Genomic DNA, 24,670 nt, shown 5'->3' on the forward strand with positions numbered 1-24,670 from the left:
TAAAACAGATAAAACTAATAACATTCATAACATAAAATGAAAAACATAGCAGCCCAGCTCCATAAATAAATGTAATTTATTAAATAAAGGGGAGTGAGGAAAAACAACACAAACTGGTTCATTCAATTTGGATCCAGCTACAATTCAGAAACTCTTGGTAGCTTGATGATGATCGTGTGCCATCAAGCCACTGTCCACTCTTAGCAACCACATGGATTATATCTATGATGATCTGTGCCTAACCTGGTTCTACAGCAATTCCAATAATGCAATCACATCACTTCTGTAACTGAGTGTATCCGCCTTGCTCCAATTAAAGCATCCACAATAAGATTTAAAAGCCATTTAAAATGAAGAATTACAAAAACCAAATAAATTATGTAAAACGAAAGAAAAAGATGGCCAAAATTAACATTAGCTAGAATGCTTTGTGGGAACAGCTGGCTTTTTCAGCGTCTTCCTGAATGCCATCATGGAGAGGGTTGGCCTGATCTTCCCTGGGGCTGATGGTGCCGTTGAAAAGCATCAGCAGTTCCTGGCTTCAGCTTCCTTCACTTCCCAGAACCAAAAGCAGTTTTTTTACCAAACTGACCTCTTCAGGGCGAAAACCGTACAAAAATCAATGTGTAAATTTTATACTCTATACTTATGCTCCTCAATTAACAAAGCAGACTTGGAGGGGGGGGCAGATTTAAATCTCCATCACCTACACACCTCACGAGATGATTTCAGTCACTTTCTTTCAATCCATCCTTTCTTTCAACCCTTTCAATCTCATAGGATTGTTGTTGGAGAATGAAAGGATAATCCCCTTCATGATAGCTTGGACTCCAAAAGGATTGAGAGATATTAACATGGGATATATAAGAGGCATTATATTTGTGAAGGTCCCAAGCAGAGGTGGTATTCAGTAGGTTCTGACCAGTTCTGGAGAAATGGTAGCGGAAATTTGGAGTAGTTTGGAGAACTGGTAAAATATCACCTCTGACTGGCCCCGCCCCCATCTGATCGGGAAGAAATGGGGATTTTGCAGTAACCTTCCACTGGAGTGGGATGGGAATGGAGATTTTACAGTATCCTTCCCCTGTCATGCCCACCAAGCCACGCCCACCGAGCCATGCCCACAGAACTGGTAATAAAAAAAAACTGAATCCCACCACTGGTCACAAGACTATGTTTGATTTACTTTGGCCATTTACTTTGGCATGCAAATTCATTCAGAATTCAATGATGCTAGGAATGGAAGAAGAAGAAAAGACAAGCAAGGAACAAGCTGGCTGGATAACATCAAAACTGATACAAAGATGAACATCCAACAACTGAAGGAAGGTGTGCTTAATAGGTAGCATGCCTATAAAGTTACCAAAAGTTGAACACAACTGAATGGTTAAAACAACAACAACTTGTGAAGGTACAGTGGCATTTGTTCCTCTGTCTCTTTCTGCAGAAATTGCTTGGGAGGCCTTATTGGGTGCTGCTCATCTTGAAGAACTAAATCGGATAGGTCCAGGTTTCTTCTGAAGTGTTGAGGTAAGAAACATTTACATGATCGCTCTCAAGAAACCAAGCAGAATCAAAATTATTTGGGAGATACCAGAACTACTAGCTAATGTATAAATAAAATAGAAGCATACCAGAGAAAAGTAGTGGCAAACCATTTCCATGATATTGCCAAGAAGACTCCTTGGACATGTCCATGAAGCCATCAAGAGTTGGACTTGTTGAAGAAACATTATGGTAGAGAAAGCAGAACATCAGCAGAGGTTGCTAAAAGGTGCCAGTCAGTTCAACAGTTTTCTGGTAACTTTTGGTCATCTGATAAAAAGGCAAACAGCTGAAGCTCCAGTGATAGTTTATCACTTTTTAATTTTGCTATAATATTACAGTTTCCATAAGTGCCCTTGAAAGCAAAAATACAAACTTAATACCTGTTAATCCATGGGAAAACTTTAGTTCTTCACTGGCCTTATTTCGCTTGCCATGCAGAAAAAGGACTTTATTCATGGCAGCTTTTCATTTTATTTTGTATCTGAATCAGATTTTTAATTTTTAATTATCTCACCCTTCTTTCACTTTCTTTTATTTAGCTCAGCAGACATTTAAGCATGTTTTATATATGGTCTAATCAAACAAACAGAAGGTTGCTTTGTTTTTGCTTTTTTTTTTCCTTATAGGTTTATTCATCCCTTCCCCTCCCCCCCCAGAAAGATCTTATACAAGTTACTTTTTCAGACTTGGTATCCATATTTAGCCCAAATATACCTTTTATTAGGATTCTAGCAGTGCTACTGTATGTTGCTGCCATATTGGTTTAGATTGTGATCCATAATGGTTCACCAGCTAAGATTAATGGTTTAGATCAAGTATTCTTTATCTTTTGGGCCACTCACTGCTTTGAGAATCTGGTGAAACCCTCAGACCCACTTCTCAGTTAATGTATTCATGTGTATAAAATACAGAGCTAGAACTGTATTGCAAAGGAATACAGAGCCTCAAATACAGTTATCAAAATATGAACCAATAGAACCCTAACCCTGTTTTAGGCATTGCTTATCAATCTGGCTCCATCCATGTCCAGGATTTCCATATCCATTGGGATCTTGGGAATTTCTATCTGGAAAATATCAGGTTGGGGAACATTGGTCTGCGGAATATGAGATGTTTGCCTATCAGTTTAACATAAGAAAGTGTTTTAGGAAAAGAGGAAAAGAAAAAAGAATCCTTTGTGTATCCAATCAAATTGTTGAATGCTTTGATGTTCTCTGAGCTTGGTTGTTTGCCTACATTTTATTACCCACCTAGGCAACAATATCAGTGCTACTGAGACTGAGGTTTGCTCCCTGTTTATATACAGTAGCTTGCCCTGTGAGTGCTGGTGGAGATGTTTTTCTCATTGATAATTCCTTGATTAGGGTATTGTTTCTGTTTGATAGTTTGTTTGGTGTTAATCCCTGCTTAACTGGCTGTTGGAAAGGATGTGTTCTGATCTTTTGGGGGTTTTTTTTGTAGCTTTTTATTGTTTCTTTTGTATGGCTGATTCATCTGACTTCAAACTTACAGTAATTCTTTAGCATTTCTGGAATTAGCTTAGTCTAGGAAAGGGGTGTCAAACTCGTGGCCCGCAGGCTGGATGTGTCCTGCGCTGGCCACGCCCATACCTGGTTTAGCAAAGTGGGGGGGGAGTCACAATATGTCACATGATGCCATGATGATGCGTTTGACACCCCTGGTCTAGGATATTCAGAGTTCCCAACTGAAACTATATTTGAGTCTGTCCATGTGTTGTACAATTTAATGGTTTTCATTGTCTTCTAACTGCTAGTTAGTGTTTATGGATATACTCTGCAAGTCTTCAATTTGTCTGTCCTAGGTAGTGGTTGTCAGTCTTTATGCTGTATTGTTGCAGATGAGTCCTATTTTTTTTCTTGGAATTCTGAATCTTTTGGTTTACTTAAAATGTTTCAGAAGGCTTTAGTTGGTTTGTGTGCTGCGTGGCTGTAAGAGTTTGATGGTTGTTTCTGAGATGTTTTTAATGTATGGCAATGCTATCTTTTTAATCTTTTTGTGAGGTGGGAAGTTATATAAGTTTAATTAATACATAAAATAAATAGGTCGGTTATTCTGTAGAGGGTTGAGTGGTCAGGCACATATGATAATTCTTTTTAAGCTTGGGTATTTTTCTGGAGTACTGTATTTTCCGGCGTATAAGACGACTGGGCGTATAAGACGACCCCCTACTTTTCCTGTTAAAATATAGGGTTTGGGCTATACTCGCCGTATAAGACTATCCCTCTTCCAACGCACACCAAATAAAAATTAAAAAAACATCAACTGGCTCACCCACAATGTAAAAGCAGCTGTGCTAGACCCAAAATGGCCCCTGAAACAAGCAGGAACCTCACACAGCCCCAAAAAGCCCCAAAAAACAACTTTCACGCTTTACACACACACAACACAACACAACACAACACAACTGGCTCATCCACAATGTAAAAGTAGCTGTGCTAGACCCAAAATGGCCCCTGCAACAAGCAGGAACTTCACACAGCCACAAAAAGCCCCAAAACCCAACTTTCACACTTTACACACACAAAATTCCACATACAGCTGTGTGAGATTTTGTGTGTTTGTGTAGTTAGAGTGAAACACTACAGAAACACACTAAATCTCAGAAAGCTGCACAAATATTATTTTATTTTATTTTATTTTATTTTTATATGAAAGCTAAATTTAAAACTTCCTAAACTTTAAATGGCTAGGTCTAAAAAAGAACTTAAAAAAAACCCAATTAACTATTTTTTTTTAAAGATCCCAAAGGGGAAAAAAACTTACGTACCCAATAGAACAGGGGTCTCCCACCTTGGCAACTTTAAGACTTGTAGACTTCAACTCCCACAATTCCTCAGCCAGCTTTGTTTTGCTGGCTGAGGAATTCTGGGAGTTGAAGTCCACAACTCCCTGCCTGCTTGGTTGTAGGCAGGGAGTTGCTTGCTGATGGAATGGATTCAGGCAAGCGAAGCAAGGCAAGCAGCTAAGGCAGTGGTTCTCAACCTTCCTAATGCCGCGACCCTTTAATACAGTTCCTCATGTTGTGGTGACCCCCAACGATAAAGTTATTCCTAAAACCATCAAAAATATTTGTTTTCCGATGGTCTTAGGCCAGGGGTCCCCAACCTTTTGGACCTCAGGGACCACCAACTTCATAATTTTAAATTTCGCAGACCACTAATACGAATCCAGTGCCCCGCTTGCTGAAGCACCTGGACTCCCAGTACGGGATGGGGTCCTTCAGGCACTCTCCATCCTCTCTGTCTCTCTCTCTCTCTGTCTCCCACTCTTTCTCTCTCATTCTCTCTTTCTCTCTCTCTCATTTTCGCTTTCTCTCTCTCTCCCTCTCTTTCTTTCTCTCCCACTCTTTCTCATTCTCTCTTTCTCTCTCCCCCTCTCTCATTCTCTTTCTCTCTCCCCCTCTCTTTCTCATTCTTTCTTTCCCCCACTCTTTCCCTTTCTCTCCCCTCTTTCTCATTCTTTCTCTCTCTCCCACTCTTTCTCTCTCATTCTCTTTCTCCCCCCTTTCTCTCTCTCTTTCTCCCACTCTCTTTCTCTCCCCCCCACTCTCTCTCATTCTCTCTTTCTCTCTGTCCCCCTTTCTCTTTCTCCCTCCCGCTCTTTCTCTTTCTCTCTCATTCTCTTTCTCTCTCCCCCTCTTTCTCTCTCTCCCCACTCTCTCCCTCTCATTCTGATTCTCTCACTCTGATTCTCTTTCATTTTCTCTCCCTCTCTCTCATTCTCTCTCTGATTCTTTGGTTCTCTTTGATTCTGTCTCTTTCTCTGTCTCTCATTCTCTCTCTCTCACTCTCTCTCTCTGATTCTCTCTGTCTCTTTCTCTCATTCTCTTTCATTCTGTCTTTCTCTCTCTTTCATTCTTTGTCTCTTTCTCTCTCTGTCTTATTCTGATTCTCTCTTTCTCTCTCATTCTCTCTCTCTCTCATCTCATGGGCCAGCCAGTGTCTTGGGGCTGAGAGGAAGTCAAGCATCTCCCTGAGAGACTGAGGGCCGGAAGAAGTGTGGGAGCGAAGCACTACTTGAACTTGTGCGGCATGAGCATTCGCCTTGGTATATTTGCGCCAGCCGATGGCCAAGGCAGCCCTCATCTGTCTGCTGAAAGTGCAGCATCAGGATTCTGCCTTGCTATATTTGCGGCGCAAGGCAGCCTTTGTTTCCTGCTGCCTGGGACTCAGAGTGGTAAATAGCGTCTGATCCGGAGAGCTGCTGGATTTTGCTCTCTAATCCGGATGCCAAATCGGCCCCCTGCAAACTCTCGTCTCTCAAGGAGCGCTCCCTGAAGCGGGGCTGGAAACTTTGGTTGGACTGCTTGAGAGGAGAGCTTGCAGGGGGGCGATCTGGTGTCTGCAATGGAGAACGGCATCCGGCTTTTTCTCTCCGCTGTAAGAGCGCTGTAAGAACGGCAGCCCTCATCTCCTAATGTTTGGGACTCGGAGCGATAAATGGTGACTGGTCCAGGGAGCAGCTGGATTTTGCAGTCCCAAGCATTAGGAGATGAGGGCTGCCACTCTTACAGCGCTCTTACAGCGGAGAGAAAAAGCCGGATGCCGCTCTCCATTGCAGACATCAGATCGCCCCCCTGCAAGCTCTCCTCTCAAGCAGTCCAACCAAAGTTTCCAGCCCCGCTTCAGGGAGCGCTCCTTGAGAGACGAGAGTTTGCAGGGGGCCGATTTGGCATCCGGATTAGAGAGCAAAATCCAGCAGCTCTCCGGATCAGACGCCATTTACCACTCTGAGTCCCAGGCAGCAGGAAACAAAGGCTGCCTTGCGCCACTCCTGACACAAATATACCAAGGCGGAATGCTGCTGCCATACAAATGAAAGTTGTGCTTCACTCCCACAGCTTCCAGCCATCGCAAACGCCGCTTCTTCCCGCTTCTGCCGCCCCCTCCCCCACCGCCACAACAGCACCATTCATTCCGGATGGCGAGGGCTGCGCTCGTTTTTCTGTATTGCACCACCATCAAAACCCCTGTGAAAGGGTTGTTTGACCCCCCCAACCACTGAGCTAAGGTAAGCAAGCCAGGAAAATGCGCTGCGCACTCCCACCCTTTGCCTGCGAGCCCGGACGCTGATCCGGACGGCTGCAGAACGAACTGGGCACCGGCTGTCATGTCTTTTCTGCTGTGCGGGGTTCGGCACCTGGGCTCCCGGGGTTTAAGCCTCTGGGCCAGCCCGTGCTGCTCCAGGATGTTCACTTCGGGCTCCTTGGAATCGCTGCTGGGCAGTTCTTCCCGTTGGGGCGATGGTGGGTGGCAGCGATCGGCGTCGCTTGGACTGCGGGAGCCACGGCGGACTCCTTCCCCACGAGGTATTGCTCTGCATTTCACCACCTCTTCCAGGCTCGCAGCCACCCACCATCGCCCCAACGGGAAGAACCACCCAGCAGCGATTCCAAGGAGCCTGAAGCGAACATCCTGGAGCAGCACGGGCTGGCCCGGAGGCTTAAACCCTGGGAGCATAGGTGCCGAACCCCGCACAGCAGAAAAGACATGACAGCCGGTGCCCAGTTCGTTCTGCAGCCGTCCGGATCGGCGCCAAGCCAGGAAAATGCGCTGCGCACTCCCACCCTTTGCCTGCGAGCCCGGACGCTGATCCGGATGGCTGCAGAAGGAACTGGGCACCGGCTGTCATGTCTTTTCTGCTGTGCGGGGTTCGGCATCTGGGCTCCCAGGGTTTAAGCCTCTGGGCCAGCCCGTGCTGCTCCAGGATGTTCGCTTCGGGCTCCTTGGAATCGCTGCCGGGCGGTTCTTCCCGTTGGGGCGATGGTGGGTGGCTGCGATCAGCGTCGATCGCTGCGCACTCCCACCCTTCGCCTGCGAGCCCAGGTGCCGATCTTCTTGGACTGCGGGAGCCACGGCGGTGCTGGCCGGGCTGGGTCTGGTGCGGTGGGCGGAGATGAAGGAGCAGCCTCGGCGGCAGCAGCAGCAGCAATTACAACGGGAAAAGCCGTGGGGAAAGGAGGACGAGGAAGATCTGGCAAGGCGGTGCGAGCACTTCATGGCTCCTCCGGTGAGCGGATTGCGAGAGCTGCGCGACTGGGGCGGAGACATGCGAAGTCGCATGGAGCTTCTCATAATGGAGACGCAGAGCCAGGTGTGCAAGGCGCTGGCCCAGGTCGACCGCGCCGCCGCTTTCACCGTGGACTGCTGGGAAAGGAAGGAAGGTGACCCGAATTCCGGGGTAGAGTGGGGACGCGTTCCTTTCTCGTGGGCCGCGCACTGCCTGGCACCTCTTGTAGGTTGGAACTAATTCAGAGTACAGCTTCCCCTCAATGTTGCCGGCGCTCCCAAAGTGTCATCAGTCAGCGCCAGCAACTCAGATTCGGGTACCCGGCGTATAAGACGACCCCCGACTTTTGAGATGATTTTCCTGGGTTAAAAAGTCGTCTTATACGCCGGAAAATACGGTAATTTGTACTCAGACTATCGACTTTGCTTGGTAGAAGAGTTTATTTGTTCAAATGACTAACGGGAATTCTGCTAAATGAAGTCAAAGGTCTAGCCATACAGCAAAGTATAAACTTTGAGAAGATCACAAGCAGGGCATAAGGTCAACAATGAACACTATCCATCCTCTCACTGCAGCCACTTTGGGAATGACTCACATACTCGCTCGCTTTCTCACATACTCATTCTCTTTCTCCTTAAGCGGAAAGGTCCCATAAATTTAGCATGCCTGTGTGCTGTTCACCAGTTCATGGAAAATTACATGCTTCAATTTACCTTCCTCCACATTTATTGAACAAATCTTCAGGAGTCTGGTATAATGTCTATGGCTTCCTCTTTCACTACTGATTCTTACCACAAAACAGTGAGATAGTTTAGGCAGAGAGGTAGTAATTTGTCCAGAGTTGACTGACTAGTTTCAGGGACTGACCCAAAGATGTTTTTTTCAAGAGGTTTTTCTGAACTTTCTGGTTTTTCTTTGAAGACATTTCGCTTCTCATCCAAGAAGCTTCTTCAGCTCTGACTGGATGATGGGGGAATGAAAGAATTTATACTCCTTGCAGACAGATGGTCACTTGTATTCTTTTAGCGGGTTGTTAAAGTCACCTGGAGGTTTATTTGTGTCATCAGGGTCATCTTAGTGGTGCAAATTGGTGTGGAGCCTTCTTGGAACTGTTGAAAGGACTGTGTTGTAGATAGATGATGTCGTATGCCTCCCCCTCTGTTCGATTTTGACATAAATGGCCTCTTTAACCCCTCTTTCAAACCAGCAATCCTCTCTGTCCAAAATATGGGCTCTGTTGTCTTCAAAGGAATGGCCTGTGTCTTTTAAATGCAGCTGGACTGCTGAATCTAATCCTGATGTGTCAGTGGTGAGATCCAAATTTTTTTACTACAGGTTCTGTGGGGTATGGCTTGGTGGGCATGGCAGGGGAAGGATACTGCAAAATCCCCATTCCCTCCCCAGTCCTAGGGCCAGCCAGAGATGTTATTTGCCGGCTCTCTGAACTACTCAAAATTTCCGCTACCGGTTCTCCAGAACCTGTCAGAACCTGCTGGATTTCACCCCTGTGATGTGTTTGTTCTATGTTGTGCCATTCATTTATGAAGTGGTTGTTTTGTTTCCCCAATGTACAGATATGCACATGACTCACTGCACTGTACTGCATATACCACTATCATATATCTCCAATCTACAACACAGTCCTTTCAATAATTCCAAGAAGGCTCCACACCCATTTGCACCAGATGACTCTGATGATACAGATAAACCTCCAGGTGATCTTAATGACCTGCTAGAAGAATGCAAATGGCCAGCTGTCTGCAAGGAGTATAAATCCTTCCATTCCCCCACCATCCAGTCAGAGCTGAAGAAGCTTCTTGGATGAGAAACGAAACGTCTTCAAAGGAAAAACAAAGGGAGTCCAGTTGCCTCTTGAAAAAAAGCATCTTTGAGACAACTATGACCTGGATGACTGAGAATCTCCATAGACTTTCAGGGACTGAGGTTTTTGAACCTGGGTCATCACCATAGTAGCCATTTTTATAATACAGATGTTTTGGAAATCTGGAAAACACTCTGCTGTATGGTAATATAAAATAAATCCATTTATCACTGCCATCATTGCAGACAGGAGTTGCCATGTTTGAACTTTACCTGGGCAAATATCTAAGAATTTGAATTCAATTCTTAGTAAACAGATCTGTAGCACTGATTAACTTAGGGGATCCCAAAGCCAGTTAGGCAGGGAAAGATGTTGTTAATACTTGGACTGGAGCCCATCAAAAAATCCCAGAGTTAGAAAAAGAACTCCACTTGGCAAATGTGCGTGGGCTGATTTGCTCCAGAATCTTTGAGGGTTCCCCCCCAAATCCATTACAGCACCCCCCCAAATGTATGTACGTGTATGTGTATATATCAGTGGTGGGTTTCAAAATTTTTTACTACTGATTCTGTGGGTGTGGCTTGGTGGGCATGGCAGGGGAAGGATACTGTAAAATCTCCATCCTGTTTACTGCAAAATCCCCATTTCCTCCTGATTAGCTGGCCCTTGGGGGCCCAGTCAGAATTTTTACTACCAGTTCTCTGAACTACTCAAAATTTCCACTATCAGTTCTCCAGAACTGGTCAGAACCTGCTGAAACCCATCTCTGGTATATATGTATATATATATACTGCTCAAAAAAATAAAGGGAACACAAGCAGAAGACATCCGAGATCTGAATGAATGAAATAGCCTTATTAAATACTTTGTTCTTTACATACAGTAGTTTATACACTGCTCAAACAACTAAAGGGAACACAAAACTACTGTATGTAACGAACAAAGTATTTAATAAGGCTATTTCATTCATTCAGATCTCGGGTCTCTTCTGTTTGTGTTCCCTTTAGTTTTTTGACCAGTGTCTGTCTGTCTGTCTGTCTGTCTGTCTATCTATCTGTCTGTCTGTCTGTCTGTCTATCTGGGCTCGCGCTCTACAGGATGAGCGGTCAAAATGGGGGTGGAGAGGGCGAGGTTCTCGCGCGTGAATGATTTGGGATCGAGGCTGGAGGCGCTTTTGTGCCTCCTGGAGTTTGCCAAGGTGTTGTGTAACAGATCCACTCACCCGAGCGGGCGCGACATACCTTGGCAAACTCCCAAGAGACACAAAAGCACCTCCAGCCTCGATCCGAAAACATTCATGAGCGACAACCCCGCCCTCTCTCCCCCTCCCCCTATTTTGGCCGCTCGTCTTGCAGAGCGCAAGCCCGAAAAAAAGCACCCCAAACCTTCCCTCTGTCGCGTTTTCCTTCCAGAATCCAATCCGGAGATATATTTTTTTTTCCCCACAAACCGGAAAGTTCGTCCCTCGGGCGGAAAGGCTGGGCCCGAGTTATTGGTTTAAAGAGAAATGAAAGTGAAAGTAAGGGGAAAGTCAGGAGCTTGTGGTTCGCTTCTAGCTTCCAGAGCAGTTCTTCGCAGCCATGGCCCAAGGAAGCCGAGCGATCCGGTGAGAGCCTTTTTACCCTCCCGCTTCCCCGGCAGGACCCCCTTAAATTATTTCAATAACTCTCTGCAACTAGGGGAAAAAGGGGAAGTCGAGCGGAGCTCAGCTGACTGCAGAATGTCAACCACGCGCCGTCGCTTGTCTCTTTCTGGAGACCGAGAGAGCGATCTAACGAAGGTTTAAAGATCGGGGCTTTGCTCTCAAAAACCACGGTTTACGGATCGAATCTGATTGTCTAGGTTCTCACGGCACGTGAAGATCACAAGAGATCCCGGTTCGCCCAATCGGGTCGCTTGTTTTATGGGTTGGTTCAAAACTGAACTGCCATTTTCTTCCGAAAAGAAGAAAAGTAGTTGAACTAGTAAACGCCTATTTGCAGCAGCTCTGGAGAACATAGAACAAAACCTGTTGAAGGCACTCCGGATTCTTAATTAAAAACATAGGGCTTGATTCACACTGAATCACGAGGCTGCTCATTTAACCTCCCACGCATAGTGGCCTCAGGCTTTGCTCACAGTTGGCTTAATCATGGATCACTGAATAAACTACCATTATCTGAGTTCACACAACATGCTAGTAACCTCTGGTTTACAGACTGCATCAGTATGCAGTAACAAGCCACATTATGACTGCACTCTTACAATCCACTAGTTATATAAATTATTGTATAAGATGTTGTGTACTCATTGTGATTTATAAGCAATCTTTATGGAGTTGTGATGGTCAGCTTGTGGCTTCAGGGTTGCAAGAGGTCTTGGATCCCTTTTTGTGACTCTTGGAGATTTCTCTGACCATGAATGCTGAAAATCATAGCATATTCTTTTACAGATTTGAGTTGGGGTAGGCATAAAATCTGTAATTTATCGAAACCAAGTTCTAATCTAGACCAAACCAGTTTATGGGCCCTCAGCCTTCAAAAAAACGTTAGTGTGCTCTGTGGCCATCAAAAGATTGTCCACCCCTGCAATAAACTATAGTTAGGCCATGTTGATTTAGGATTGTGTGTGCATACAGTTATAACTCCTGAGTGAAGTTGGCTTTCCTATTAGTACAATTTATTTACTTTTTGTCTGTGTCCCCCTTCATTTCAAATTAACCACACGTTTTGGAAAAATTAGAAGATTGCTCATTGCCTTGGGACAAGAAAAACAAATGGTCACAGGAATTTAACCTTATTTAGTGCAAATCATATCTGGACAACAAAAATACAGACAAGTATTAGATAACCACAAAGAGTTTTCAGAATCAATCTCCTGTCATATGGTTCCTGATTTATTAGGCCTAGCCTGGTTATATTTGAATTATTAATGGGCCATGTTTTCCTCACTGTTAAATATTGGATACATGAAAACTTATTGAGACATTGGAAAAGGGCAGAAGCTTATCCTCGGTTTTTATCTATGAAAGTTCATCTTTGTAGTAACTACAATGGTAAAGAAATTAGATTTGGATCACGGAAACCTGGGTTGATGTCCCCACTTGAACCTGGAGTTGGCTGAGAGGTTTTGGACAAGTTGTTTTTTTTCAGTCCGGCCTCCTGATGAGATTGTTGTGAGGTTCAAATGAAAGGAATTTTCAAGAGGGGAAAAAAGGGGGAATAATCAACTAAAGCTGTGTGCTGGTTTACATCATCTTCTCTTTTTCTCCCCATAGCAACTCATCAAATCATAAATATTATGGAACTATTGATCAGATGCCTGCTCCGGAGACTTTTGGTATGAGAATTAATCACTAACAGCAAGTATTCTAAAGATTGCAAGTGAACCCTGCAACATAATAAATGTAGATGTTATTGTCATAAACCCTGCTTAAGATACAGTAGTGGCCAAAATTGTGGAAACCTTTTGGGAAAAGTGTATTTTTGAGGTTTGATGGCTAATAACACCACTCTTTTTTTGGAGTTTCAAGGTAATCATATTCCACTGTTGGAATGGCCTGGGAATAGCATAGACCATAACCCAATTGAAAATTTATGGAACCGACTAAAGAAACTTGTTAGTCAGAAGCGACCCAGCAATAAAACCCAGTTAATAGAAGCAACCATTCAATCTTGGTTTCACATTATAACAGCTGCAGAACTAAAAGACTTGGTCTCACTCCATTGGAAGACGTTGTAAGGCCGTAATTCATGCTAAAGGTTACCCAGCTAAGTATTAACTGAGATGATAATTTTTGTACATCTCATTTTTTCTACGTGTTTCACTTTTCTTCTTTATACTGTAACTGCTGTTCTAATAGCAAGTTATTGCATTACATTCTTTATTAAATTATCTTTCCATTGATATATAATTTTATGGTACTACTCCCCCCCCCAAAAAAGTGATGTTATTAGCTAGTTTTAGAAAATACACTTTTCCCAAAAGGTTTCCACAATTTTGGCCACTACTGTAGGTTGAGTGCAATCAGATAAAAAATGATTGCGGCTGCATCAGTTGATCTTCTGAAACTTACTCCTTTAACATACAACCCCAGTGTGTTTGGCGGGATTTTCTGTATGCTATCCAGAGCCCATGAGAACTCCAGATCAGATTGGCTGAGCTAACTGCACCTGCCTCACTTCTAGAGATGTGCTAGGAGCACTTTGGATCTGAAGCCAAAAAGCAACTTCAGGATATGCTGAACTGGTCAACAACTTAAAGAAGCTGGATCTTTTCCTAGCCTTGGGTGGTAGCTGCACAATCCTCAGGCAAACATGTATCTTTAACTGTCTTTATTTTATTTTATTTTATTTATTTATTTGTCAAGTATGTATTAGATAATATATATAAGTATAAGCATGGATTGGATACATAAAATAGATACAAATAGCGTAAACATTAGGACAGGGACGGTAGGCACGCTGGTGCTCTTATGCACGCCCCTTACAGACCTCTTAGGAATGGGGTGAGATCAACAGTAGGCAGTATTAGGTTAAAATTTGGGGGGGTTTGGGATGAAACCACAGAGTCAGGTAGTGCATTCCAGGCATTGACCACTCTGTTGCTGAAGTCATATTTTCTGCAATTGAGTTTGGAGCGGTTCACTTTAAGTTTGTATCTACTGTGTGCTAGTCTATTGTTGTGGTTGAAGCTGAAGTAGGACATTGTAACAGATAATTTTATGAGCTATACTTAGGTCATACCAAAGGCGGCGTAGTTCTAAGTTTTCTAAGCCCAGAATTTCAAGTCTGGTGGCATAAAGTATTTTGTTGCAAGCAGAGGACAGGAGGACTCTTCTTGTGAAATTTAATTCAAACACTTCTTCTTTCTGAGAGCTTCTACATGGCTTCTATAGGGAGATGCTCACAGCTATGACACTCCACTTCTCAGATTCAGATTCAAAGCCCTGCAAATCTCTGCTTGTCAATTATTAGCAACAGGAAGCTTTAATACCTTCCAAGAAACAGCTGGAGTTGGCAAGCTGCGGTTCTCACCATAACCAATAACTTTAACACCATAGAGACTGAAACAAATCCTAGCCTTTCTGCCCCTTAAGGACCAATAACCTTTCTTTCACTGCAGTAGAATACTCCAATTTAGGCACTGCGGGAGTTTTTTTTCTTCTTCTCCAAATTATTTGGGACACAGACACTTCTATTACCCCTAAATAGGAAAATTATGTCTTATAATACATGCATTATCTCTAGAATTATTTTTTACATTCCAGGACTTACCTCCACTCCCACTCTTCCAATTTCTGACCGGATTTATCATTTCACTGCAAAATATAAATTGTGACATCCTGTGGTTGTTTTTTTTTTTTTTTTGCTGAAAGAGATTTCAAAGCTTATTTAAACAGTTTCCCACCCTTAAAACTGAAGAACTGCAGGCATATGATTTTTGCTCATTCTCCTCCAAGTCTACTTCTTCACGTTACCCTGTAAATCTTAAATTGGCATATTCTGCCCACACGTAGCAGTGTGTTCTTTGGCACCAGCAGAGTTGTTTTTCCTTCAGCAGTTGCCTCCCCAATCTCCTTGATCCTTCTCCATCCAAGCAGACATGGACAAAGCTGAGGGAATAAAAGGAGAACGCACCAAATTTGCAGATGATACTAAACTGGCAGGAATAACTTATAACTTAACCCTAGAAGATAGGCTCAAGATCCAGATGGAACTTGACAGACGTTAACACTGGACCCTGTCTAACAAAATGAAATTTAATGTAGAGAAAAGTAAAGTCCTACACTTAGGTAAGAAAAATCAAAAGCACACATATAAACTGGGGGAAACCAGGCTTAATAGCAGTGACTGTGAGAGGGATCTTGGAGTCTTAGTGGACAACCAGCTAAATATGAACCAGCAGTGTGCAGCGGCAGCCAAAAAAGCCAATGCAATCCTAAATTGCATTAACAGGGATACAATCAAGATCAAGTGAAGTACTAATACCACTCTATAAAGCCCTAGTAAGACCACACCACGAGTACTGCATCCGGTTTTGGTCATCACACTATAAAAAAAGATGTTGAGACTCTAGAAAAAATGCAGAGGAGAGCAACCAGGATGATTAGGGGACTAGAGACTAAAACATGAAGAATGGTTGCAGAAACTGGGCATGGCTAGTCTAGTGAAGGGAAGGACCAGGGGAGACATGATAGCAGTATTCCAATATTTGAGGGGCTGTCACAGAGAGGAGGGGGTCAAGCTATTTTCCAAAGCACCTGAAGGCCAGATAAGGAATAATGGATGGAAACTGACCAAGGAAAGATTCAACCTAGAAATGAGGAGGAACTTTCTGACAGTGAGAACAATCAACCAATGGAACAGAAGTTGCCTTCGGAAGTTGTGGGAGCTTCATCACTTGAGACTTTCAAGAAATGATTGGACTGCCATTTGTCAAAAATGGTGTAGGGTCCTCTGCTTGAACGGATGGGGGGTTGGACTAGATAACCTACACTCAGGTCCAGAAATATTGGGACATCGACACAATTCTAACATCTTTGGCTCTATACACCACCACAATGGAGTTAGAATGAAACAAACACAATGTGCTTTAACTGCAGACTGTCAGCTTTAATTTGAGGGTATGTACATCCAACTCAGGTGAACAGTGTAGGACTTACAGCAGTTTGCATATGTGCCTCCCACTTGTTAAGGGACCAAAGGTAATGGGACAATTGGCTTCTTAGCTGTTCCATGGCCAGGTGTGTGATATTCCCTCATTACCCCAATTACAATGTGCAGATAAAAGGCCCAGAGTTCATTTCAAGTGTGCTATTTGCATTTGGAATCTGTTGCTGTCAACTCTCAAGATGAGATCCAAAGAGCTGTCACTATCAGTGAAGCAAGCCATCATTAGGCTGAAGAAACAAAACAAACCCATCAGAAAGATAGCAAGAACATTAGGCATGGCCAAAACAACTGTTTTGAACATTCTCAAAAAGAAGGAATGCACCGGTGAGCTCAGCAACACCAAAAGACCCGGAAGACCACAGAAAACAACTGTGGTGGATGACCGAAGAATTCTTTCCCTGGTGAAGAAAACACCCTTCACAACAGTTGGCCAGATCAAGAACACTCTCCAGGAGGAAGATATATGTGTGTCAAAGTCAACAATCAAGAGAAGACGTCACCAGAATGAATACAGAGGGTTCACCACAAGATGTAAATCATTGGTGAGCCTCAAAAACAGGAAGGCCAGATTAGAGTTTGCCAAACAACATCTAACAAAGCCTTCACAGTTCTGGAACAAGATCCTATGGACAGATGAGACCAAGATCAACTTGTACCAGAGTGATGGGAAAAGAAGAGTATGGAGAAGGAAAGGAACTACTCATGATCCTAAGCATACCACCTCATCAGTGAAGCATGGTGGTGGTAGTGTCATGGTGTGGGCATGTATGGCTGCCAATGGAACTGGTTTTCTTGTATTTATTGATGATGTGACTGCTGACAAAAGCAGCAGGATGAATTCTGAAGTGTTTTGGGCAATATTATCTGCTCACATTCAAATGCTGCAGAACTCCTTGGACGGCGCTTCACAGTGCAGATGGACAATGACCCAAAGCATACTGCAAAAGCAACCAAAGAGTTTTTGAAGGGACAGAAGTGGAATGTTATGCAATGGCCAAGTCAATCACCTGACCTGAATCCCATTGAGCATGCATTTCACTTGCTGAAGGCAAAACTGAAGGGAAAATGCCCCAAGAACAAGCAGGAACTGAAGACAGTTGTAGTAGAGGCCTGGCAGAGCATCATCAGGGATGAAACCCAGCGTCTGGTGATGTCTATGCATTCCAGACTTCAGGCTGTGATTGACTGCAAAGGATTTGCAACCAAGTATTAAGAAGGGAAAGTTTGATTTATGATTATTATTCTGTCCCATTACCTTTGGTCTCTTAACAAGTGGGAGGCACATATGCAAACTGCTGTAAGTCCTACACCGTTCACCTGAGTTGGATGTACATACGCTCAAATTAAAGCTGACAGTCTGCAGTTAAAGCACATTTGTTTCAGTCCAACTCCATTGTGGTGGTGTATAGAGCCAAAGATGTTAGAATTGTGTCGATGTCCCAATATTTCTGGACCTGACTGTATAATATCCTTTCCAACTCTGTTAATCGGTTAAAAAATCTTTAGCAGGTAGCCAATTTTACCTGTCCCAAATGCAGACTTTTAAGGATACAAAGACGGCAGTTATCTGCTATAGGGCTACCTAATCTGGACTGAAAAGATCTAGGAGATGGCAGGAAAAGAGATACAGAAAACGGTAACTCTTTTGTGCTTTGTGGTTGTTATGAGTTTTGCAGCTGGTAGCCTGCTGCTGCAGATAAGAGCTAGAGAATTTTGATTCAAAAGTGAAATCTTCTTGAGGGAAGTAACAACAGATGGCTTCTGCTCCACCCCTAGCTCGGCCCCCCTATTGGTAAGCTCATTGGGAGGGGGAAGAAACTTAACAGGATGTAAACTCATCGGCATGCAACAAAGCATTTGACGGGGAGAGAAGGAATAGCGTTGAAAAGCCTGGAGGAATTCAGATAACTGACAGAAAGGTAAGCTGAATTTAAGGGAGAGAAAGTCTACAAAAAGACCCCAAAGCATGGTCTTTTAGTGGAGAGGAAGCCTGTGGGAGAGGCCCTTGTACTGTGAGGAGGGACTTCCAATTTTTAGAATTCTCCAGCCAGCAATCCTGGCTGAGAAATTCTGAGAGTGGAAGTCCACCCAGCTTAAAGTTGCTAAGGTTGGGAAACACTGCTTTACACTGATTGTCTGCTTAGAGGATGTTGAGCTGTAACATAACAGTGTTTTTAGATGAATCCATCCTTGGCCTGTGTGGTTGGTGTTGCGCCATTCTCCAGACAATGCTTGCAAGATTCTCCCACACCCAGCCATGTTTCCCCAATAGAGCACAAGCTGGATTCTTGTCCGTTGCTTGGCAAGAAGCAGAACTGGGCTTCTTCCCTCTTTCACAGCAGCAGATAAAAGGACACTCTTCCACAGCATTCAGTAGGTGTGAGAAAGTGGCAGCCTTGTCCAAATTCATCCCTGGAGGGGAAAAAAATGACTTGTTGCAATGCATTTTTCCTCCATATATGACTGCAGTCTAATATACTGCAAACGGAAAACTAGAGTGATTGGGAACAGTGGGGATTTGCGAAGCGGGTGTGGTCTGAATCTGCAGGAAGACGGAGGGAAGGGTTTTGCTCTGGGTGAGAGACAAAGAGCCAAGACGGAGACCTACAAGCAGCTACAAGAAACGGCTACAAGCAGCTACAAGAAACATAGTTTTCCATTTCTTCCACTTTCTCTGTTACTAGTCACATCTCTTCTACAGCTTGCCTTGATGACTCCTCCTACTCTTTGACCATATCTGGGACTTAGTAAGAGGAAAGGGGCTGGGCTGTTCCCTAGGCCTTTGTATTTGGTGTTATTTCCTGGGTTGAAAAAGGAAATGAGATTTAGAGAATTGAGAAACATTTCTTTCTTAGTTGCTCCTTTATGGTGATGAGATCAGCAGGAAGGAAGATCATCCTGGTGTTCCACAAATCACAGAGCCTTGGTGGATCTATTGCTTGCAGTTACAGGCTGGTACCTGTTTGTTTGCTTCCCCTATCATGTTTTTCTTTCCCGTTCTTTCCTTTCCCCCCTCTTTCTACTGCTTCTCCTTTTTTCTTTCTCTCTCTCTTCGCTTTTTTTCTTTGCAATCTCAGCTTTTGGTTTTCTTGTCTATGGAGAGTCTCAGTCATCCAGGTCATGGTTGTCCCAAAGGTGCTTTTTATCAAGAGGCAACTGGACTTTCTTTTTCTTTGAAGACATTTCACTTCTCATCCTTGGATGATCCAAGGATGAGAAGTGAAATGTCTTCAAAGAAAAAGAAAATCCAGTTGCCTCTTGATAAAAAGCACCTTTGGGTCTTGGTTTTCTGGTTTGCTTTTTTTAAAAAAAAAGACATTGGCACAGGAATATAAAAATCAGGTGGCTGCCTTCTGACTAAAGCATTTTCAGAAAAGCTTTTGGAAGCTGCATAGATCTCATGAAAGTAGCTGCAGCTCATGAAAGTTTATGCCTTTTGATGAAATTGTTAGTTGGAAAAGTTACTATCAGACTCCTGATTTGGGATTACAATAGACTGATGGGTCTCCCTTCCGACAGTGGTTGCATGAATAGAAGGAAATTCCTTCATCTTTGTCTCATGCTATAAAAATGACATGGCTTTTTTTAAATAAAGATTTTTAATTGGCCTTTAGTTTCTCACCTAATGACTTTTTGGCTTGAAATAATGAGGAACTGGTATTTAGGGGAATATTCATTTTATGAACAGAGTGGCGCAGTGGTCTTGAGGTGAAGAAGCTCACACTTGAAAGGTTGAGAGTTCATTCCTAGGCAGCTGTTTCTCTATCAGGGTGCAAAGAGAAAGTATCTGCTGTGAACCCTGCATAGGCATCAGGAAGGGCATCCGACCGATAAACGCTGAGCTCCATTCAGTCGCCCCAAATGAATGGATTAAAAGGTCATTAAAAAAATCAATTTTATGAACAGCTCCCCATGGCTGCTATTTCTTTGTTTGTCTGAATTCAAAACATGCTCACCAGTCAAAAAGATTTCCAGTACCTATCAGACAGGCTAGCTCGGAAGTAAATCCCACTAAATTAAGTGAGCTTTTCCCCTGAACAAATATGGAAACCAGCTCTGCAAGAGTAGCTCAGCAAAAAGTTTTCTTAAAAGGAGGAAATTTTCTTCGTACAGGCAAGCATACTCACTCATGAAGAGTTCTGGCTATATAAAAAATAGTAGTAAACGTATCAGAATAATGAACCATATTATTTCAAGGGATTGGCTAAATTCTTCTTTTCAGAATGCAGTTCTACGCAATAATAATAATAATAATAATAAAATAGCCTCCCTATTAATAATAAAACCACTTTCGGGTTGTTGTTTTTTTAAAAAAAGTAGATTACTGCACGACTTGCAAAACCAAAAGAAATATAAAGTGTCTGGTTTTCATAACCTTCCTTTTTTTGGCTTTTAATCACAGATGACTTTCATTTTTGGCTTCTCTTTGGATTTCCTAAGCTGGAGCCCAGCAATAGTCTTGGGTTGTGCAACAAAGGACTTGACTTGCACAATATCTTGGAAGTTTTAGAACATAAAAAGTCAAACAGGACATTCTTCATCAGATTACAATTAGAGCTCTGTAAAAAAAAAAAAAAAATTCAGCATTTTGCCATTTTGACTCTCCCTTTCTGGGAAGTGCCTATTCTGAGTAACATGCAGTAACATGCACACTGCATTTTGTGCAGAGAAACTGGTTTCCTTGTCACTGAGATTAGAACTGTTCGCCTTTCATACGCCTGCCTTAGCTTGGATGCGGCTCCAGAGCTGCATGTGGCTCTTTGGGCCGTCTGCTGTGGCTCCCTGTCAGGAGATCCGACCACTGGCTGGCCCTCCCCTCCCAGTCACTTTTCACCTGGCCTGAGAAGATAAGGGTGACGGCGGGGGATGGAGAAGTGGCCAGGGCAGAGACAGAGAGATACAGAGAGAGGGGGAGAGAGAGAGAGACATAGAGAGATACACAGAGAGAGGGGGACAGAGGTGGGGAGGGTGTGAGGGAGAGAGAGAGATGTCAAAAGGGTTTTGTGGTTCCCGGTGTTTTTTAACAACCGGTTCTCTGTCCTAATGACCAGCTAGGTAGGTGTGGCTAGGGTGGTCATGTGACTGGTGGAAGTGAGTGACATCGAGTTGGCCATGTCCACCCAGGTTTTGTGGCTCCCGGTCTTTTCTGTGGGAAACGGGTCCAAATGGCTCTTTGAGTATTTAAGGTTGTAGACCCCTGCCCTACCCAAAGCAGATCCTAACAAACATACTAAAATGCAAAGGAATCAGAAAACGCTGTGAGCATCGAGGTATTTTACCCCCATTACAGATAGTCCTCAATTTATAACAGTTCATTGAGTGATGGTTCAAAGTTACAACGGCACCGAAAAAAAGTGACTGGTTCATGTTTATGACAGTTGCAGTGTCCCAGAGTCATGTGCTCCCCTTTTGCAACCTTCTGACAGTGGGAAAATCAGATTCACTTTAACAACCATGTTACTAACATAACTACAGGCGGTAAAATGGGACAAAATTCACTTAAATGTTTCGCTTAGCAACAGAAATTTGAGGCTCAATTGTGGTTGTAAGTCGAGGACTACCTGTACTCAATGGTGTTCACTTTGACCCTTGGTGGACACTGATTAACTATAAATGTTACTTCGATTACACTGAGGTTTTTAAAAAATTGTTATACAGGCAGTCCTCCACGTAGGGCCATAATTGATCCCAAAATGTATGTTGCTAAGTGAGAAATTTGTTAAGTGAGTTTTGCCCCATTTTACGACTTTTCTTGCCACAGTTCTTAAGTGAATCACTGCAGTTGTTAAATTAATAACATGGTTGTTAAGTGAATCTGGCTTCCCCATGGACTTTGCTTGTCAGAAGGTCCCAAAAGAGGATCACATGACCCTGGGACACTGCAACCATCGTATATATGAACCAGTTACCAAACATCTGAATGTAAATCGCGTGACCATTTGGGGATGCGGCAATCTCATAAATGTGAAAAATGGTCGTAAGTCACTTTTTTCAGTGCCGTTGTAACTTCGGTCACTAAGCGAACTGATGTAAGTTGAGGAGTACCTGTATTTATTGAGGATTTTACATAGGGTATAAGGCAGGGGTGAAATGTAAAATTCGTTACTACCTGTTCTGTGGGCGTGGCTTGGTTGGGGGGTAATGTGACTGGGTGGGCGTGGCCAACTTTTTTTTTTTTTTTAACTTTTCAAAGCATTTTTTCTAATGCTTTGAAAAGCCTCTCTGCCGATCAGGCAACTCAGCTGGGATCGTCAGAGAGGCTTTTTTAAAAATGCTTTGAAAAGCCTCTCTGAGGATCAGGCAACTCAGCTGAGATCGTCAGAGACTTTTCAAAGCATTTTTTTTAACCACCTCTTTGGCCAAGAGGTTGCAGAAAAAAATGCTTTGAAAAGCCTCTGACGATCCCAGCTGAGCCACGCGATCATCAGAGGCTTTTTTTTTTTACTTTTAAAAGCATTTTTTCATCGGAAGAGGTTGTAGAAAAAATGCTTTTAAAAGTAAAAAAAAAAAAAAAAGGCCTCTGATGATCATGTGGCTCAGCTGGGCATGGTGGGGGGGGGCACAGGGATTTTTGCTACCGGTTCTCCATCGCTACCGGATCGGGTGATCCGGTCTGAACCGGGAGCATTTCACCCCTGGTATAAGGCAAATCTAAAGAAGAAGATAAAAGATAAAAAAGAAGAAAGAAGAGCAAGGCAAGAAAAGAAAACTAAAATTATGAAATATGACTTCCAATGTTCTCTTTGACAGATATTAACAAACCTACTGTCTATCCTCCCTCTTAACTCTTCCAGAAATCCCTTCAACCCCTTATTCAATTCTCATCTGTTTCAATAATTACATTCATAAATAATCATCTCACTTTCTTCTTCTTTTAGTGAGAAGTCTATAAAAGGTTTCCAGACTTTTTAAAAAAACAATAACACTTGTTTTCTGCCTGACCAGAGAGGTCAGTTTTGCCATTTCCACTAGTTCTGACATGTTTATGATCCATTCCTCCACTGTAAGAATTTCAGTACTCTTCCATCTCTCAGCCTATAATAAACTTGCTTCAGTTACATATACAAGCTACTTTTAATTACGTTGGAATCATTTGCGGAATGCTTTAAAGTAGCTAAAGTTGGTGGAACAGAGTCACTTTGACGTAGTGGTTAAGGAACCAAGCTAAAAACCAGGAGACTGTTAAATTCTATTCCTTCCTTAGATATGGAAGGCAGCTGGATGACTTTGGCCCATCACAATCTCTCAGCCTCAGGAAGAAGCAAGCAATGGCAAATCACTTCCAAAAATGTTGTCAAGAAATCAGCAGGGACTAGTTTAGGCAGTCTTCAGGAGTCAAGAGTGACTTGAAAGCACCAAAAATTAAAAGAAAAAAACCAACCCCCCCTCCCTAAATTAAATATAGAAAGCCACACCTGTGTTACTGGCAACAGAGCAATGGTTACCCTTTCTTTCTAATCAGCATCAGTGAAAATGTCTTGATTATTCCTCGGTCTGTTTCAGGCCACAGAACCTGCTTTATTTTATTTTTTTAAATCCCAGAACTCAATCCACAAAATGGCAACTGTGGTACATTTTTTTTTACAGTAGGAACCCTTCTCCCCTCCACACTCTTTCCAGATGCTTCTGGCTTGGTCAAATGAACTTCTTTGGGGTTTTTTTTGCCTTTTGTCATAGAACCCCATCAAGTTCTTGGGGAACCCTAAGGTTCCATGGAGCACAGCTTAGAAAACCCTTTGCTAGAGAGAAAAGGAATACGGAGTGCAAAAAATGAAAATGGAGAATCGGGGAAAGAGCTATGGTGGCACAGTGGATAAAATGAAGTATTGCAGGCTAAGTCTGCACAGGTTCGATTTTCACCAGCACAAGGTTGATTCAGCCTTTCATCCTTCTGAGGTTGATTAAAATGAAGACCAATGAGATTGTTGGGGGCAATATGCTGACTCTGTAAACCGCTTAGAGAGAGTTGTAAAGCATTGCAAAGTGGTATATAAGTCTAAGTGCTATTGTTATTGCTACTGTTTGCCAGCTGGGGAAGATCCTGTTGCTATCTGAGGAGACTTAAGCTAATGGATAGGCAAAGGCCGGTGTACTCTGTAGCTTGGCTGTATCTGGTTGACGTCCAGGAAAAGGATGATGAGGGATGGTGTGTGGAAAGTCATCTGCATCCCCTGATCCGAATCTATAATTTTTTTAAAGCAGGAGTTATGTTTGTCTATATAAACAATGTAAACATTGATGATTTATTAATTTATGCATGCAAACATTCCTTGAACTCAGTGTTGACTCCTGACAACTGCCTAAATAAGTTCCTGCTGTTTTCTTGGCAAGGATTTTCAGAAGTGTTTGCCATTGCCTTCTTCCTAGGACTGAGAGAGAATGAGTGGAATTTAAGAGGTGGAACACTAAGGTGGAACTAGAATTCATGGTGATGCCTTCACCACTACACCTAATTGGCTTACAAAATTTACATGAAATTGTAAGAAATGTTGGCTGATTAATACTTTATAGTCATCCAGATAAGGATGTAGAGTATGTTATCTTTGAAAGAGGGGGCATCTGCTTGTTTGGGGAAGAGGGGTCACTTCACATAGGCATTAACTTACCAGAGGCATAC

The 24,670-nt window shown here is 43.1% G+C and overlaps 1 protein-coding gene across 4 annotated transcripts in view; it reads left to right on the top strand.

Moving 5' to 3' along the window:
- Positions 1-10,746: 10,746 nt before the first annotated feature.
- The window catches only part of LOC117673915 (protein SSUH2 homolog), a 46,669-nt gene continuing 32,745 nt past the window's right edge, over positions 10,747-24,670 (top strand). Inside the window, exons 1-2 of one of the 4 annotated variants that reach the window (XM_034431635.3) lie at positions 10,747-11,006; positions 12,657-12,718. In XM_034431635.3, coding sequence (XP_034287526.2) covers positions 10,981-11,006; positions 12,657-12,718 — 88 coding nt within the window. In that variant the 5' untranslated portion in view covers positions 10,747-10,980. Of the gene's footprint in view, positions 11,007-12,656; positions 12,719-17,674; positions 17,973-18,631; positions 19,009-24,670 lie in introns of those variants that run through there. The other 3 variants (XM_034431636.3, XM_087887903.1, XM_034431637.3) reach the window with 3 other exon arrangements.

Source organism: Pantherophis guttatus, chromosome 2, assembly GCF_059756535.1.
Source record: "Pantherophis guttatus breed Tessera chromosome 2, ASM5975653v1, whole genome shotgun sequence".
NCBI lineage: Eukaryota > Metazoa > Chordata > Lepidosauria > Squamata > Colubridae > Pantherophis > Pantherophis guttatus.